At 34.6% G+C, this 17,607-nt stretch overlaps 6 protein-coding genes across 6 annotated transcripts; 1 reads left to right on the top strand and 5 right to left on the bottom strand.

Moving 5' to 3' along the window:
• Positions 1–429: 429 nt before the first annotated feature.
• On the bottom strand, positions 430–1,967 carry LOC125187208 (non-specific lipid transfer protein GPI-anchored 14-like). The gene is made up of 3 exons (XM_048083754.1): positions 1,482–1,967; positions 820–918; positions 430–710 (listed from the first exon to the last, which is right to left on the bottom strand). The coding sequence occupies exons 1-3, from the start codon at positions 1,816–1,818 to the stop codon at positions 571–573; spliced, it is 576 nt and encodes a 191-aa protein (XP_047939711.1). The 5' UTR covers positions 1,819–1,967; the 3' UTR covers positions 430–570.
• A 4,763-nt stretch (positions 1,968–6,730) lies between these two features.
• LOC125188844 (40S ribosomal protein S11-2) lies at positions 6,731–8,910 on the top strand. Its single transcript, XM_048085907.1, has 6 exons — positions 6,731–6,873; positions 6,966–7,006; positions 7,092–7,192; positions 8,182–8,326; positions 8,416–8,505; positions 8,594–8,910. The coding sequence occupies exons 1-6, from the start codon at positions 6,862–6,864 to the stop codon at positions 8,682–8,684; spliced, it is 480 nt and encodes a 159-aa protein (XP_047941864.1). The 5' UTR covers positions 6,731–6,861; the 3' UTR covers positions 8,685–8,910.
• A 213-nt stretch (positions 8,911–9,123) lies between these two features.
• On the bottom strand, positions 9,124–11,241 carry LOC125188843. Its single transcript, XM_048085906.1, has 4 exons — positions 10,831–11,241; positions 10,684–10,746; positions 9,533–9,705; positions 9,124–9,434 (listed from the first exon to the last, which is right to left on the bottom strand). Exons 1-4 carry the CDS (start codon positions 11,150–11,152, stop codon positions 9,240–9,242), a joined length of 753 nt encoding a protein of 250 aa, XP_047941863.1. The 5' UTR covers positions 11,153–11,241; the 3' UTR covers positions 9,124–9,239.
• Positions 11,242–12,893: 1,652 nt separating this feature from the next.
• LOC125190066 (E3 ubiquitin-protein ligase Os06g0535400-like) lies at positions 12,894–13,211 on the bottom strand. Its single transcript, XM_048087263.1, has one exon. It carries the CDS (start codon positions 13,209–13,211, stop codon positions 12,894–12,896), a length of 318 nt encoding a protein of 105 aa, XP_047943220.1.
• A 765-nt stretch (positions 13,212–13,976) lies between these two features.
• Positions 13,977–14,366, bottom strand: LOC125190065 (RING-H2 finger protein ATL78-like). Its single transcript, XM_048087262.1, has one exon. The coding sequence runs from the start codon at positions 14,364–14,366 to the stop codon at positions 13,977–13,979; it is 390 nt and encodes a 129-aa protein (XP_047943219.1).
• Positions 14,367–15,685: 1,319 nt separating this feature from the next.
• Positions 15,686–17,589, bottom strand: LOC125190064 (pentatricopeptide repeat-containing protein At2g36730-like). Its single transcript, XM_048087261.1, has 3 exons — positions 17,568–17,589; positions 16,671–17,244; positions 15,686–16,587 (listed from the first exon to the last, which is right to left on the bottom strand). The coding sequence occupies exons 1-3, from the start codon at positions 17,587–17,589 to the stop codon at positions 15,774–15,776; spliced, it is 1,410 nt and encodes a 469-aa protein (XP_047943218.1). The 3' UTR covers positions 15,686–15,773.
• Positions 17,590–17,607: the final 18 nt, after the last annotated feature.

Genomic DNA, 17,607 nt, shown 5'->3' with positions numbered 1-17,607 from the left:
TAATTTCAAAATTTTCTATTCATTTTTTTTATTCTAACTTGTCAAACTAAACTACTCCTAAATATTGGTTATAAAATTTCATCAAAGATAAGATAAAGATATTCATATTCACTGAGAAATCAAATGTATATATACTAATACTACATATATTGGGCCTAGAAAATTGGGCTCATTTGGGCCTGAAAGATATTTGCGCTTCTTTTAGTTACATAACCAATATAAAATCTTGATTTTATACCTTTTCCACTATTTTTTTCAAAACATTGAATTTAAACTTATTCCTTCTTACACTTGAAAATACACAAGTACAAAACAATCCCATGTATTATGTGACAACAATTTTGCAGTGCGAACCTTCAATCTAATAGTTGGATAGAAAATGTCTTATCAATCTTTTACATCAATGGAAATGTATGAAAAGTGAGAATGTGAAGAGAATCCTAGGAATAATAATAATAATAATATGAAAATTTGGAATGAGGAACACATACAAATAAGAGTGTGATGAAGAAAACTAAACAAACATTTGGCCTTTTCCTTTTTTCCCTCCTTAAAAATACATGTAGAAATTCAAAGCTTGGATAAATTGTAAGCCACCACCATTGTGAATAAAACTCCTAGCCAGTAACTCTGTTTCTTTCCTCCGCCACCGCTAACTTCTTTCGTCGACGTTGTTGTTGTTGCTGCTGATGCTTTTCCGCTCGATGTATCTGATTTAATTTGACAAAAATAGAAAAGATTATAAATAAACAAAGTATATTCTTTAATACAGAATAAAATACTTTATAATAAAAACTTTATTTTATAAAATTTGCTTACCAGCAGCAGAAGGTGCAGTAGCATTAGTTTTCTTGCCACTATTTGCAAAATCCTCAAAAACCTTAGCATCAGGCGAATTTGGCGCAAGATGTAACAAAGCTGCCACAAATCAATCAAAATCAACTGTTATTCTCTCAACGAATAAATTGTGACGGATTTCACACATATGCAAAATTCGTCACAATTTACCTAAATTTCCCAATGTGGGGGCAACACACCAAAGTTGCCAAAAATCAATTAAAAAAATTGTTATTCGATCAGAGATAAAATTGCGACAAATTTGCATATGTATGCAAAATTAGTCGCAATTTTCTAAAAATTTTCAATGTGACAAGATCACTAAGAAAATAAGCTCCAAGGCCACAGGTGGATTTTCAAGACCCTAACAAAATAAATTCATAAATCTTAGTACTCTAGTTTTTTTTACGATCTGATAAGTCAAAATACGTCGTTTCAAAATTTGGCAAGCGTTTAAGTAGCAATTTAGAAACAGAACATCAACTATGAAAAAACGAAATCACTATAAAGACAAAAGCAAGAGACCACTACATGAGAAATAGAAGTAAAATGGACCACACTCATCTGATAAACACAAATAGCAAGAAACAGAAAACGGACACGCAACTAAACAATTAACTAAACCATAGTCGAAAGGGGCATACCGGTGCAGTCGGTGACGTTGGCTTTTTCGGCGTGGCACTGAGAGGGGAGGGAGAGGGCAAGGGTGGCATTGATCTTGAAGCCAAGGCTAGGATCATTTCTATCCTTGACCAACAAACAAATGCATTGTGGGCTCTTTTGCAAGACTTGTTTGAGACCAGTGCAACAATCAATTGGTGGAGACTTTGCCTCACCACTCACATAGGGGAGACATGTTGCCAATCCAACAAGATCATTTGCACACTTCTCCCTGTCCTTGTCCACATCACATCTTGCAATAACACTCACCAACAACACCAACACCACCTTCAACAACACACTATTCTTCTTCACCTCCATTTCTTTCTTTTTTTTTTCTAAAGAGAGAGAGGGGTACAATTTTCAAGAGGGTGTGACAATGTGTTGTATTTATATGGTTGTGTTGTGAGTGATTGGGGATGTGAAGGTTTTTTTTACATAGTAGTGGTACTTTTTATTTTTTGTGTGAGTGAGTTTTGGTCTTTTTGGAGTAAGTTGTTGATGATAGAGGTAATAAAATATTCGAATTTTGAAGTGATGTGTTAAATTTTTGGATAGAAATATTTTTGTTACTAGATGTTGGACATGTGACCATTTAATGATTTATTGCAAATTCGTTCAAAAAAACTTTTTTACAAAATTTATGATGTATATCTCGATAGTATTTCTGTGGCCAACCTGTCATTCGATCTACCTACACAAGGACACAAACATAAATGCAAAAGAGTAATAAATAAAATGTTCTCTCTCTTAGTAAATGCATAGTTATTACTCATATTGTTCTAAATTTAGAGTTACTTTTTCTATGTTTGTGGTTAACTTGAATATTAAAAATTTGATAATGTTACGATGCAAATATATATTTTCGCACTTAAATTGGATTATTGAGTCGAGATTAAATGAGATTGTGTTTTTACCATCAAAATTATAATTTGGCTCTAAATTCCTAGCTTCTGCTTAATTTTAGTTTTGGATCTCAGTGTAAAATATGTAAATACGGAACAATTCATTTATTCTGATTTTGCAATTAAACTGTTATTTTTATTTTTTAGTTTCTTGTAAAGAAAACAGGCTAAGCCTGAGATGAAAATAAATTAACGACAATATAAAATGTCTAATCTATCATGAAAGAGCCAGATATTAAGACCCTGATGGTGGTTGATCCAAAACATTGCGCCACTAATCAAGTTTTCACTACTAATATAACTAAAAAACTTATTTTACATGACACTAACATACTTGAACCGAAATTACTTCATGTATTTAGACTACCAAGCAATATCATATTATACTACTTAATTATATATAGTTTTCTTGGTGAATAATGATTTATATTATGTCATGTTAATATTAAAAGCTTGAGACTTTGATGATTGTAAGTAAAATCAAAATAAATTAGTGGTTAGATAAACGATAATATTTATGTTGGACTCCCGTGATGATTGAATCTTGATTGCATTGAGATAAAATGACCCGTGATCCTCTTTTGGTTTATCCGTGACCTTAATAGTCATTTAAATTAATTTATGTTATTATCAAATTTTTATTTCTGAGTTGCCAAAACTTTTTTTATTATCAGTAAAAAACAGAAACGAGAATAATTATTTTATCTAATTAAATTGTACTTTAGTTGACAGACCAAAAGAATGATTAGATTTTAATTTGGAGAGATGCTACTCACGAGAAATTTGCTCCACTCCATTTTAAAATTATTGTCAAATGTAATTGAATTTATTTGTTGAATTTTTTTTATGCATTACAAAATATTCAATATTATTGATTTTTCATCTTTTATGCAAAATTCTCTGTTATAGAAAATCGTATTGTCTCAAAATTTCAAACTCCAATTTGAAAATATATAATCTATATTAAGATAAAATTCTACTTCTTCTCGTGATAGTAAGAAGACAACAACCATCAAATAATTGAGGATGAACATTAAAATACATCATTGGTTGGTGTTTTAAACATAATAATACTCTTACCTATATGTTTTTCTAGTTGTCTATTTTGTGTCCCTAACTACCTATTTGCATATAAATAGGTCCATTTTATTATTGTGCCAACATTAATTTGTATTTATTCATAATGCATTTATATATGTACAATTTCGATATGATTAATATGCAGAAAATATCTCAACTTTCATTTTTATACTAATGTGCTAGTTCAAATTAGTAGGAGTACATAATATGGTGGTGGTGTTCTATGTATCTTAGATTCTTAGTATTTCATTATTATGTAATTTATATATAGAGAGATATATAATGGGTAACCGAGTAAGAGTGGACGAGTAAGAGTGGAGGGCTTAAGTCCCTAATAAATTTAAAAATATCGATTTTGTTAAGTATTTTTTTTAATATTCTCTGAATTCCGTATGGTCATAATAGGAGTAATATTATATAAGTAATTTTTCTTCTAAAAAATTCGAACTCAAAATATAAAATATACTGCTATTTATCAAACCAATTTTTTGTGTTCATCCCTCGGAAAATACACATATGTATGACGTACATTGATGAAATAAAAAATTACTCCATCTATCCGCGATTAGGAGTCCCGGTCACTTTTGCGCACCTATTTTATAAAAATGATAAAAAATAATTAAAGTGGAGAAATGGTAAAATAAAAAAGAGAATAATGTTGAGAAGACTCTTGTCAACATTATTTTCTCTCTTACTTTACCATTTCTCCACTTTAACTATTTTTTATTATTTTTATAAAACGGGCGCGCAAAAGTGACCGGGACTCCTAATCGTGGACGGAGTATAAATTTCAACTATATACTGGAGAATAATGATTGTGCTCAACTATAAATATGAAATTGAATGGAATAAACATTACATGCGTGAAAACCCAAAATCCAGTTGTAGATGAATTTATATTGGGATTGAAAATTTAATAACTTAGCTGTCTTTGCATGTTATTTGAGCTATAAAAATTTAAAGAGTTGTTCCCAACATTTATGTTATGTTGTATATTCACCTAACTCTTGCAAAATAAGTTAGCATGTTTGTACACTCAACTCTTAATTATGGCATTGAGATGCATGGTCAAACCGGGACGACCTTTTTCAGCTGAGATCGGATATGTATGCTCTATATTTTTTTATCAAAGAAGATCAACAATGATTTCTCAGCTATATTCGTGATGACTCAAACTCTCAACCAGATTATCTTACCAATTAAGTTGTGCTTCACATTTGATAAGAATCAATTTTGTGACTCGAATATGAAAAATACCTAATCTTTTTATACTTTTATTCTTTTTTAACTTAAAAATATTTAAAATAAAAATAAAAATTCACCTTCACATTGAATTGCCAACTTCCAACAGCACATTATCATTAAAGAATTGCAGCTCATTTGATTTGTGTCAGAGTATTAGTTAACTATATCCATCATATCAAGCACCTATAGACCACCAGTAGTAAGAAATTGGGATATGGGAAAAATATAATGTAATTTTATTTATTTTTGGGATACACATCATCATTAACTATTCTGAGTAATCCCAAAAATCAAGAGTATTTATTAGATGGAAGTCTATATTTAAATTTAGCAGTCCTTATGATATTAATAGGACTGTCGTACGATTTCGGGATGTATATTTGTATTCAACATTAAATATGTGATATTATATTAACCTTATACAAATTGGTTAATATCCGATGATAGAAGTATTTGCTTTGAATTTACGTGACTCGATCTTTAGAAATAGCAAGGCTACGTGACATTATGTTTATTTATTTAATACTGCTATAGAATGGAGAGTGTTATATTGCTAATTCAATATTTAATTGCTAATTACAATTCAATAATAGTCATTCGATATTCAAATTAAAGGCCTAGATCATCAACCACGAAATGTCAATACGATCAACAAAAAACGTCAATAAGGCCATAGAATTAATTCCAAAAAATATCAATAGGGGTATTAATGTCAAGTTAGTTATAACTAACTTTTAAAAGAAATCCCAAAACTTTAAATTCATATAACATATATCAAATTAAAGATAATTTTATAAAGATTCCAACGTATACTACATGCATATGTTCCGACGTCAAAATTTGAAAAAAAAAATCTAGAATTTTCGTATTTTTCGTACACAGGTTAATGTCAATACAGCTAAGATAATATGTCAATATAAAGCATATACAATGTCAATCCTAAATTTGTGTTGACATTCTCAAAGCATTGTGTTGATATTTTTGAAACACTATATTGACATTTTCATCCAAAACCCTAATTTGACATTTTTTTTTTATCTTTTTTTATTTAATTAATAAAAATAAAAATTACACGTGGTAAATTGTAGACTGCACGTTTTTTAAAATCATGTGGTCTTAAATTAATTGTACTTAGCAATTAAATGATGAGGTAGCAATTGATCACTCCCCACTGTAGAATAGTATACCCTTCGTCCTTTAAAATTTGTCACTTATTTCCTACAGCTGATATCCGCGCGACATTCGACCGAACGACCGCCATTGTGGCGTCAGTCGGACGTCCAAGTTAAAATTCATTTTTTTAACTCTATAAATACGGCTCGTTGAACTTCATTTCGTATTCGTGTCGAAACTTTAATTCCGTAAATTGAATAATTGTGAATTTAATTGTGGGAAGTCCTAGTGTAGGGGAAGTCCTAATGATGTGGCAGAAAGTTTTTGTGGGAAGTCCTAGTGGGAAGTCCGCCACCGGAGATGCTCTTAAAAAATTTTCATCTTTCACTTTTACCATTTTTAGTAATGGACCTCACATTCCACCGACGCATTCTCATTCACATTTTATTTTGAAACTAATATATAAAAGTAGGACTCACATGCCATCAACCTTTTCAACCCTCAGGTCAAATGGTGCCAAATTTTAAGGGACGGAAGGGTATTTTTTTTATATGAAAAAAATAAAAAATGTAGTCACTACAATTTTTTTCTCCATTAATCTATTAAGAAATAAACAAGGATGTCTGATAAAAAAACAAAATCAGACAAATAATATTTTATTATATAATTTATCACAAAGTTTGAATTAGGAATGGGCTTTCGGATCTAGGATTAGATTTTGACTATACCCATTTGGATTTTGAAACTACACCAATACAAGTAATTTCAAAAATTTAATTTATTACTAGTACGCAGTAGAAAATAGGGCTTGCATTTTTTTTTTTGCTTTAAAAAAACTACTAATCAAATTGAATTTCTGAATTTTGGAATTTCTTTTTTGCTCTGATCCAATAATATTAAATTTAATAAAACACAAAAAAAAATCTCTAATAAAACTAATCCAATAGGAATCCAGAGCAAATTAGGGTTTTTCTGGCTGCAGCTCATTAATCCATTCATCCGAGCTCTACAGTCATCAGCAATGGCGGAACAGGTAAACCGCCTCTCTCTCACTCTATCACGATATGTATTCATCCGTCCGCGTTCGTATATCCATTTACACTTTATGTATTCTTATTTTTGTAGACGGAGAAGGCGTTTCTGAAGCAGCCCAAGGTGTTTCTATGGTAAGATTCGTAGCTCATTTTGGCTAATCATGATTGTATAGATGTCAATTGCGGAGTGCTGAGTGGAGAGATTGTGATTTGACAGCTCGAAGAAATCGGGGAAGGGTAAGGCGCCGGGGAAAGGGGGAAACCGCTACTGGAAGAACATTGGACTAGGGTTTAAAACGCCGCGCGAGGCAATCGAAGGTATGCTATTGTTAATCGCGATTGCTTTAATTGATTATTTCATTAATTTGTGCGTATTGCCCTGCTTGAATATGCTGTGAAAGATCACTAGTATTTAGAGGAGATTGGACTAGGTTATCGTTTTCAATGTTTCTGACGTGTGTCATCTGTTTTTGCTTGTTGATGTTTGGTGTTGATTCAGTTGGTAAGCTCTTGGCATGTGAAAATGTGTTAAAACTTGTATATTATTTAGGCCCCTTGTTATATTTCTCTTTTCATTAACTATGATTAATAGTTTGTGGCATGGTAGCATTGGTTTGGTTGCATTGCTTTGGTGTTTAAGGACTTTGATGGTTACAATTTACAACCTCGAGTGTTTTTGTACTTTTAGTCGTATATTTGCCTATTTGTTGCCAGGGGTTGTATCATGGCTGTGGTAAACCTGACACACTGCACAAACCCAAGGACAACATGGTGTCGAACACTAGTTACAGATTAATGGCATGACTATACTCGTTCGTGTATTCATTTATATACTCCATGTTAGAGTAAAATTGATAACATGATATTATAGCATTAGTTGCCACCCCTACTTTCTAATTAGCATTGATTTACTTGTGGTTTTCTTCATAGCCACATGCTTTGGTTGTGGATGTTCTTGAATCAAATGTCAAGTAAAGTGATCCTGTTCTATATTTGTTGACCTTGATTCAACCTCATAGGTTTTCATATTAACTCAAGAAGATATCTTGTTTTTTAATTCACTTTTTAATGAGATAAAGGTTGGTCAGTTGGGAGCAAAATACTTTGGTATTTCAAGAAACTAATAGCTGATTCTTTAATGGATGTGTTGGATGTGTGCGTTTTTTTATTACTAATCTATATAAAGATTGTACAATCGATGGAAAGATAAGTAACATCAAATTACACCTACAGCTGATATCTGTGTGATATTATTACTCATATTGGGAGTGATTGCATTCTAATTAGCTTAAATTCCTCTTCCCCAGGTACTTACATTGACAAGAAATGCCCATTCGTTGGCGATGTATCCATCAGAGGCCGTATCCTTGCTGGTACCTGCCACAGTGCTAAAATGATGAGAACAATCATTGTTCGCAGAAACTACCTGCATTGGGTGAAGAAGTACCAAAGGTATAACGAGCCCCTCAGAAAAAGCCAGTACCAATATTCATGTGGTTTCTTAAGAATTTCCCTTTTTGATTGCTCGGATTGCACTTCAGATACGAGAAAAGGCATTCAAATATCCCAGCTCACATATCCCCCTGCTTCCGCGTGAAAGAGGGTGACCATGTCACAATTGGCCAATGCAGGTCAGCATTATAAACCTTATCAATCACTCTATTGGAAAAAACTTGATTAATCTAATTGTGAATGACCTCTCTCTACATTGACTTCCAGGCCCCTGTCGAAGACTGTCAGGTTCAACGTTCTTAAGGTGATACCAGCTGGTTCTTCCGGCCTGGGCAAGAAGGCTTTTACTGGAATGTGAGCACCTGAATTTCATTTTGGCTGTTGAAGATTTCGAGTGATACCTCCTCTGAAAAGAAGTTTTGCAGTATTTGGTTGAAGACTTGTTTACTTAGCACTGTTTCGTTCGTTTAGTTTGAACTATTTATGCTTCCTAGCTTGACGATGAAATGCATCTTAGTTGGTACGTTGTGTATCTCCAAGGGCAAATGAAAAACTATAATCAGTATTTATCTTTTTTAAAACAAGTTTTTTGGGCTAGCTTAGATAATAGGACACTCATTTTTATTAAAATTTTGTGGAATTCCCCCTGCTAACGTTCATATGCTCAAGCTCTATTGTTCTAATTTGTAAATCTCATTAAGCAAGCAGTTCATCTCTGATTTTAATTTAGTGCTTTGGTATCATTAATTGATGCAAAATGACTTCTCAAAGGGTAAAATGGGGTGAAAAATCCTCTGTAAATTCAAGAAAGTTTCATTAAATGCATCAAACACAGAAGTTTTTAGTCCCCACAGTAGTCTAAATATGTACAAATTAAAGGATCCATACAAGAAAAAGTTTTAAATACAGATATTCAAACAGAAGGGCCAGATCTGAGCACCCTTTCTAGCCTCTCAGCCTTCGAGTAATCGTTTTCGGAAAGGGGCCCTGCTGGAAATGGTGTGATTTCCACAGTCAGATGTGGCGTAGGAAGCTCGTCAAACAAGGCGCGCACGTTGTTGCAACAGACGCTCTCTCCGTGAGCAGTTTCCCTCCTAATCTGACAGCCCTGGAGGATAGAGATTACAAAAAGATTAGAGGAAAGAATCAATAGACAAGTTTTGGGACAACGACAATCACAGAGCCTAGTGGTTAGTGTTAGATTACCTTGTGTGACGTGGCATCTCTGAACTGATCATCATCCGACAACACGGATGCAATTGCTTTAAGCAGACGCCTTCCCTCAGTTTTCGAGGGCACTCTGTAATTGCGCCTAAGGGTGCCTTTCGTCGTGGGATGCCATTTGCCCACAAGTTTTCTTCTTTCAGCTGCCTCCTTTTCTATTTATAGTTGACACAAGTGGATCCCTTAGCTCGGAACATTCGAATAATAGCAACCAACAAACTATGCTACTAGAACATGGCAGAGTGGGTGAGCTTGTCCGTGAAGTGTGAGTGAAACGTCATTACTCATCAGTACGAACTCACACCACACCTTGTATGTCAAGCCCATAGCTCAGACCTTGCATAAATACTTTTCCAAAACAAGTGTACTAATTTTCATCCTTTTATGCTGATTCTAATTGTATGTATCCCCCTCTGTCTAATAGGAACCAAATCGGAACTTCTGGTTACTAGTATCTCTTTATTTCGTCATGTAAATACTGCAATTAACCAAACCCAGCTCATTGCTAACAGCTACAGGCTACATTTTACAGACCCCACAAGATACTAACATCAAAACCAAACAAGACTGGTTTACTCAAACGAAGCCATTAAACTGAGCTCAATAAACATTAATCGAATGTTTCTAAAGAAGATGATACCAATTGTATTTAAAGCATAGTGTGGCTCAATGTCGTATAAAACAATACTAATCGAATGTTTTGAAGAAGATGATAATAACGAAGAACTCATCATCAAGATCGACATTTCAAGAACCGAACAGCATTTAATTTAAGGCCATCATACAAGTACATGGGTTATGTTAACAAATTCCACTGAGGCTAAAAACAATACTGAAAAATCTATAGTTACATATCAAGACAGGTAAGATGATTAAAGAAATCTTTGCAAGCATTTCTGAAGGGAGCTAAAAAAAAAAATCTGTAGTTATCCATTAAATCTACAGTTACAATCTTTAAACAACAAGTTATATATCGACAAGTTGAGCCAAATCAAATGAAATTGGCAAACATTTCACTTTTTTCAAAGCTTGATCAAACTGTTCAGCAGTGAGGAATTTCAGCAAATGAAATGATAACTCTAAAGAAAGAAAGTAATGAAGAAATTGTCCAAAGAAATAAGAGAAGCACAAACCTGGTTTGCTCAGCTCCCCAAACCACTTAGAGAACCCCAAATCCAGACCTCCACTTTCCATATCTACCAAGAAATACAATAAAGGTCAAGTCTTTCTTCGACCAACACAAAATACCTTCTTTTCACAGAGAGAGGGGGGGGAAGTACCTGAAACGATGGGATTATCGGGAGATCCAGCAAGCCCAGCTTTCAACAGAGCATAGAAAATGCAGAGGCGGCCGGCCCACAAAACTGGGGCCTCCAGCAAAGTGGCAGATGGAGCAATCGATCTTCGATTACCGTTACTGTCATAGCGCCAAGTGTTCGACGATTTGCCGCAGAGATGAAATCGTCGATCGAGAAGCGGTAAGAAGGGGGTTTTGGTGAGGGAGAGTGAAGGGGGGTTTTTGGTGGTGTAGCAGTGCCGGCAGCCAAACGGCGAGGCGTAGGCGACGGATGCGGCGGAGGAAACGGTTGTTTGCAGAAGCATTTCTGAGCTAAGGAGAAATTGAATGACTCTTTGCCTCTAAACTATTTCTTCAATTAGAAGTACTTACAAAAATTGTGCAAATTTTAAAAAATTGTAGTGATAATTATTTTAAATTCTACATAATTCGAAAACCATTAGTAAAATTATGAATTTAATATTCAAATTTCTTATAGACCGTCCCATAATTTTGAAATTATAGGAGTACTAATTATACTTGATTTAGAACTAAAATAAATAATATTGATGTCGCTAGCACAATTAAGTCCAAACTAGGATATTTAAATTATATATCCACATCGGATAAGATTGTTATCCTGTCACGTGGAAATTCAATTATTTATTACTACATATATTATCGCCTATTTCAATTATTGGGCTATCGGTATTTAACTGTATTTCCATTTTAAGGCCCATTACACATGCATGATTTAAGGCTATTATAAGAGCATCTCCAATAGCGGCTAGCCCACCGGCTAATCGATTCGCATCGCTAGTCGGTCAGCTAGCCGAACCATTGGAACCGGTCAGCGGCATTTTGGCTAGCCGATCGGCGAGCTCTAGCCAATTTGCGGGCGCTAGCCGACCGCTGGCCAATCCCGCTAGCCGCCATTGTAGGCTCAATTTCGGTTAGCCGGTTGTATTTTTTTTTAATGTATTTTTTAATGAATTTTTTGTTGCATTTTTAATGTATTTTTTTTAATTATGTAACTTTTTTTTGGATGGACCTTTTTTTAATTTATATAAAATTATTGCATTTTTTAATGTATTTTTTTAATAAATTAGTGAGGAGTAGATTGGGGCGGTGGCTCGTGTGTGAAAGCCTGGATTTTTTTTATTATGTATTTTTTTTTATTTTTAGTTAATATACTTTTTTTATTTAAATAAGATTAACAAATTTTTCCCGTACATGTGTCGTAAATTTAATTCCGTATTTTGTGTTTAATTCGTAAATGTAGTTGTTTTTGAATTATTTTTATTGCGGCTAGCCTGTGGTTGGCCTTAGGCTAGCCTATTTGAGTAAAATGATGATGTGACAGGTAGAATTTTAGTGCTGATGACGTGGCAGAGAGAGAGAGTGGCTAGCCTGTGATTGGCCTAAAGAGATTGGAGATGCTCTAAATGAATCGAGGGGAAGAAAAGTTGAAAGGGCAAAAGAGTTATACAAACTGCTCCATCCTTATTAATTTCACAAGAATGTTAATTATTTGAATTTGAAAATGATAGTGTTATATTACATTTCAATAAGAGATGTTAATCAAGCCGGTTCATCCAATTTCGAACTAGTCCATTTAATTTCATGCTATTTTTGATAGACGTTTTCTTTATTTTGGACTGAAATAAAACTCGGATACAACCTAAAACGATCAACCTTCGCCCTTTCAACAATCAATTTTCTACACCTTGAAATTAAACGATTAAAAAAACATATATGGGTCAGAAATATTGAAAATGATAATTTGAATTTTCAAATTTTCTTGATTTTAAAAAATAAAATATGCACCACGATTTGAATTAGTTCGGGTATATATCATTAACTTTTTTGTACTCCTAATAAAGAATTATTTTTAAAAAATAAAACTTATAAATCACTAGCGTGACTAGAAAGATCATGTTACCAAATAAACCAAATTACCCTAATTTTCAATTTAAAGTAAAAAAAAATTAATTACAACATCTACTTCAATATTCCTCCACAATTACTACATACATATTGTACCCAATTAATCAACTCGATCAAGCTTCAGACAAGATGATGCCGGCAAAGCGGACAAGTGTTGTTCTCCCGCAGCCACGCCTCGATGCAGTGCGCGTGGAAGCGATGGCCGCACGTGTTGATTGTGGCGCGTCGCTCCCACGCGACGTACCCTTCTAGGCAAATGGTGCATCCGGCTTCGCTCAAACTCCCATCGCTGCCAACGACGTCGTGCTCAATTTTCTCGAGCTTCTCGTGTAGCTCGGCCTTGTCTCCTTCGTGACGAGGAGGGTCATCGTCGTCGAGTATCCATATCACAACAAAAACAATAGCTGCGATCGCAATCACAACCCAAAAGCTAACCATTGTTAAGATATGAGAGTTTCTTATGTAAATATACTATTTAATTATATATGATACAATTGTAATTCTTTCCTATTCCAAGTCAATTAATTATTTACTTATTTAGTTTCCAATGAAAGTAGGGCTATGTAAGCATATATATGGTGTTATTATCATTATTCTTAATGTTGCTATTTTATAATAATAAGGGTTAATTAATAATTATAGATTTATAGTAGTATCTAGTTGAAATCTATCCCAATCTTTTTATATCCAATCTATTAAAATTTTATCAAATCTATAACAGAGCATATATGACATGAATTTATATGGATATTCGTTTAGTAGGTTCTGATTGATTTCGTTTAGATCAAAAAAATCTGAATTATATTTATGTAGGCATTATTTTATTTTATTATAAGTATTATAACACAGTATTTTATTTAAATTATATTTCTCTAATCAATGATAATTGAAAATTTGAATTTTTTGGATATTTTGATTTATTTATTTGCACTCGGTTAAGTTTCTTTTCTCTCCAAAATTTAGAATCTACTAATTAGGAAAAAAATTCAATCATAAGTATTTCAAATACATTCAATTTAATCGTGAAACACTAGTGTGACAATAACATTAAAGATCATTAAAATAAAAACATTATATCACCAAATAAACAAAAATTTGAATTCACTAAAAAAAACAATTATGAATTACCTACTTCAAAATTATTCCTAAAAAAAACTAATAATAAAAATTACGAAATAAGTAATTAATGAACCCGATCATGCTTCAAACGAGATGATGCCGACAAAGGGGACAATTGTCGTTTTTCTCCAGCCACGACTCGATGCACTGGGCATGGAAGTGGTGGCTGCAGGCATCAATAGTGGCGCTTAGCTCTTTGCCACGGTATTTTTCTAGGCAAATAGAGCAGCCGCCGTCTATCGAACCCTCGTCGGTGCATTCATCGTAGATAATTTTCTCGACCTTCACTTGTACTGCGGCCTCGGGCGGCATGGGGCGGACTATAGTGATCCGAGCCACATTCGGCTGAGGCTGCTCTACGTTGTTGTTGTTATTGTTGTCGTCGAGCGGTATCACTCCACTGCAAAATAAAGCACAAGCCATCATCACCACTCCGACAACGAACCCTACAAGAACGGCTGTGAATATATCCATCAATCACTATAGTGAAATTCAAATTTTTATTTTTTTTAGTTGTAAATTTCTTTACATGCGTGTGCGTCTATATAATGTGAATAGTTCTAATCTATTCGGATTCGATTAGTTGTTTAATTCGTTTCCTAATAGGTCGAGGATATATTTTTGTAATTATTGTTTAGTGGAGTACTTATCTTCGTAGTTTTGATATCTTATTTGGTGATTTGTTCAATTGGTGAAGGTTTTGTCACTTTTTTATTTATTCTACGCGCCATATGTAGGATTTGATTCGGTTTTATTTTGAATAATATTTTCTTTAAGAAATTCTCTTCAAATATTTCGCACCCAATATATCATGACTGATAAATGTAAATAAACTGTAAATATATAATCAAACTTTTTTGATATTTTACATTTGAAAATATTTTTAAATAGGTAATTTATTTACATACTAATCATTCCACAACAACAAATTTTAAATAAAATATCTATATATTTTTAAAAAACAAATTTTTATTGAATGTTGTATAATACTCTCTCCGTTCCATAAAAATGAAGGCGTTTCTTTTCGGCACGGAGATTAAGAAAAATTGTGTTAGGTGAGTTAAATAAAGAGAGAATAAAGTATTAAGGCGTTTCTTTTCGGCACGGGGATTAAGAAAACTTGTGTTAGGTGAGTTAAATAAAGGGAGAATAAAGTACGAAAACGTTTCTTTTCGGCACGAAAATTAAGAAAATTTGTGTTAGGTGGGTTAAATAAAGGGAGAATAAAGTGGAAAATGAAAATGGTAGAGAGATGAAAAGAGAAAAAAGTAAGAGAGGTTATGTATGTGTAGAAAAATGTGTTGACATTTACTAAAAAAGGAAATGACTCTATTACAATGAAACATACCAAAATGTTACTCTATTACTCCACTGTGGAACGGAGGGAGTAGTAATTTTAAATCAAGCTTGAAATCAAGTAAATATGTCACAAATTTTCCAAACCATTTTTGTATTGCTATAGAATAATATATCTAAACAAAGTTTTAATAAGTTAATTGAATTGAATTTAAAAATTGTGCGCATTATGACATATTGACATGTACACATTTTTCTTTATTCTTACTACTAATCCCTCTAGTTGAAAAAAATTGAATTACAATATTTATTCAAGATTCTTCCACAATAAATAATCCCAGACAAATATACAAAATAAAAAGAATTTACAATTAGCCCATCTGTAGGCCACATTTTTTAATGTCACGAGATTTTACGTAGAGTTGATGACTCTATTAAATCAGGGAGGAAAAATATAGTTGAACTATTTTAACAAAGAGAGATAAACGATTTTTCACTATATATTGAAATAAAACATTTTAATTGTGATAATTAAATAAAAAATGGACATCTTGACAGAAACGAAAGAAAGGAATTTATACAAAACTATAATTCATTAGCAAGAGGAAGAGCCTCCACCCAACTAAAACCAGCAACTTTCTCCACACCTTTCCTCTTCATCTCCCTTCTCATATCATCCATCCCTCCAACCAACACAGAGCTAGCAAGCACATAGTTAGCTCCAACCCCCGATTCGAGCTCGATCAAACGCTCCACCAACCGCTCGTCCAAACCATGAACACAACCATGCTCTTTACAAGCACTCAAGTAACTCCTCAAGATCACCGAGTTAGGCTCCATCGGCATGCTCTTGATAACCCGATACGCCTCTCCCGTCTCCCCGCCTCGCCCCAACAGATCAACCATACACCCGTAGTGCTCCACACTCGGCCTGATTTTGTACACATTCGCCATTTTCTCAAAAAGCTCCTTCCCCTTGCTTACGAGCCCTCTGTGGCTGCAGGCCGAGAGCGCAGCTGAGAACGACACGCTGTCGGGTGTCAGGCCGGATTGCTCCATTCGGGCGAACAGGGACAGGGCCTCTTCTCCGCGGCCGTTGTTTGCGAGAGATGAGATCATGACTGTGTAAGACTGCAGGTTTTTGAGGGGGATGGAGTTGTATACGCGGAGGGCTTCGTCTATGTGGCCGGATTTTGCGTACGTGCTCAGAAGGGCCGTTCCCAGCGCGACGTCTAGGTTGATAGCGTTGATGAGGATGTGTGCGTGGATGGATTTTGAGAGCCTGGAGTTGAGGAGGTTGGTGCAGGCGGAGAGAAGGGTGATGAGTGTTACCGAGTTCGGGTTCTCGTTCGCCATTGTCATCTCTTTGAATGCTCCCAAAGCCTCCAATTCAAGGTTGCTGCAAATGTTGAAAAAGATCAAAGTATGTTAATGAATTCCAAATTTATAAAATCAGATTCATAAACAAATTAGAAGTCGCACCAATGAACATAAGCGGCAATCATGGAGCTCCAAGACACCACACTTCTCTCAGGCATTTCATCGAACACCTTCCTCGCAAACTCAATCAGCCCAAAACCAGCATACATCGTCAAGAGGGTATTCTTCACGTGTGGATCGGAAGCGAATCCCGCCTTCACAGCGAAGGAGTGCACCGACCCACCGGCTCCGAGCATCGATCCCGAGCCGCAGGCCTTGACGACGAAGGGGAATGTGAACTGGTTGGGTCTGAGCGCGCCAGGTGTTCGAAGCAATTCCGAAAAGAGGGTCACGGCTTCTTCTGGGGTGGAGCTCTTGGAGTAGGCCTTGATTAACATGTTCCAAGCGAAGAGTGGCGGCGGCGCGATGGGGGAGCTGTCGAAGAGGCGGCGGGCGTGGCGGAGGGAGGAAGAGGCGGCGGAGAGCATGAGCTGGGAGAAGATGTATTCATCGCAGTCGAGGGAGGATTTGAGGAGGATGCAGTGGAGGATTTGGAGGGTTTTAGCAGAGGTTTTCGACAGTTGGAAGAGGCTTTGAATATGGCGGGAAAGCATAGGTAGATTATTACAGTATGAAACTGAGTGAATGATTTAATGAATACTAATAGTAGTTTTCTATTTATGAAGATGGTTTTTTGGCTTTTTAAACCAAAATCTTTCCCCGAATTTTGGTTTTTCCCATGAACTATGAGATTTGTTTTGAACTTTCATTTCGTTAGGATTTTCCCAACCCGACCCGAATAGCACATTTCCGACCCAAATAGCATAATTCAAAATGTTAAACTTGTGTTTTGTTTATTCAAAAGTTGTCATTTGTTAGGTAATAATTGTGAATGTATGTATTTTTGTGCCAAATAGGATCCAAGTAATTAATTTAGTGACAAATAGGATTAAAATTGACATGTAGACAACCCGGGTTTCATCGTTGACCCGCCGGGGGA

This window comes from Salvia hispanica, chromosome 5 (genome assembly GCF_023119035.1).
Source record: "Salvia hispanica cultivar TCC Black 2014 chromosome 5, UniMelb_Shisp_WGS_1.0, whole genome shotgun sequence".
NCBI classification, from domain to species: domain Eukaryota; kingdom Viridiplantae; phylum Streptophyta; class Magnoliopsida; order Lamiales; family Lamiaceae; genus Salvia; species Salvia hispanica.
The sequence above is the reverse complement of the archived record's forward strand: the minus strand, read 5'-3'. Positions and strand labels throughout refer to the sequence as shown.

Bases quoted from the DNA above. Each gene is read 5' to 3' on its own strand.
- LOC125187208 (XM_048083754.1), bottom strand. From the start codon at position 1,818: ATGGAGGTGAAGAAGAATAGTGTGTTGTTGAAGGTGGTGTTGGTGTTG. The intron at 919-1,481 runs GTATGCCCCTTT...GATTTGTGGCAG, and splicing joins CAACGTCACCGACTGCACCG to CTTTGTTACATCTTGCGCCA. The intron at 711-819 runs GTAAGCAAATTT...AAATTAAATCAG, and splicing joins TACTGCACCTTCTGCTGCTG to ATACATCGAGCGGAAAAGCA.
- LOC125188844 (XM_048085907.1), top strand. The intron at 7,193-8,181 runs GTATGCTATTGT...CCTCTTCCCCAG, and splicing joins GCCGCGCGAGGCAATCGAAG to GTACTTACATTGACAAGAAA. The intron at 8,327-8,415 runs GTATAACGAGCC...ATTGCACTTCAG, and splicing joins TGGGTGAAGAAGTACCAAAG to ATACGAGAAAAGGCATTCAA.
- LOC125188843 (XM_048085906.1), bottom strand. From the start codon at position 11,152: ATGCTTCTGCAAACAACCGTTTCCTCCGCCGCATCCGTCGCCTACGCC. The intron at 9,706-10,683 runs GTTTGTGCTTCT...AACTATAAATAG, and splicing joins TGGGGAGCTGAGCAAACCAG to AAAAGGAGGCAGCTGAAAGA. The intron at 9,435-9,532 runs GTAATCTAACAC...TCTATCCTCCAG, and splicing joins GAGATGCCACGTCACACAAG to GGCTGTCAGATTAGGAGGGA.
- LOC125190066 (XM_048087263.1), bottom strand. From the start codon at position 13,211: ATGGTTAGCTTTTGGGTTGTGATTGCGATCGCAGCTATTGTTTTTGTT.
- LOC125190065 (XM_048087262.1), bottom strand. From the start codon at position 14,366: ATGGATATATTCACAGCCGTTCTTGTAGGGTTCGTTGTCGGAGTGGTG.
- LOC125190064 (XM_048087261.1), bottom strand. From the start codon at position 17,589: ATGAAACCCGGGTTGTCTACAT. The intron at 17,245-17,567 runs GTCAATTTTAAT...TCATTCACTCAG, and splicing joins GAAACCCGGGTTGTCTACAT to TTTCATACTGTAATAATCTA. The intron at 16,588-16,670 runs GTGCGACTTCTA...CAACATTTGCAG, and splicing joins ATTGCCGCTTATGTTCATTG to CAACCTTGAATTGGAGGCTT.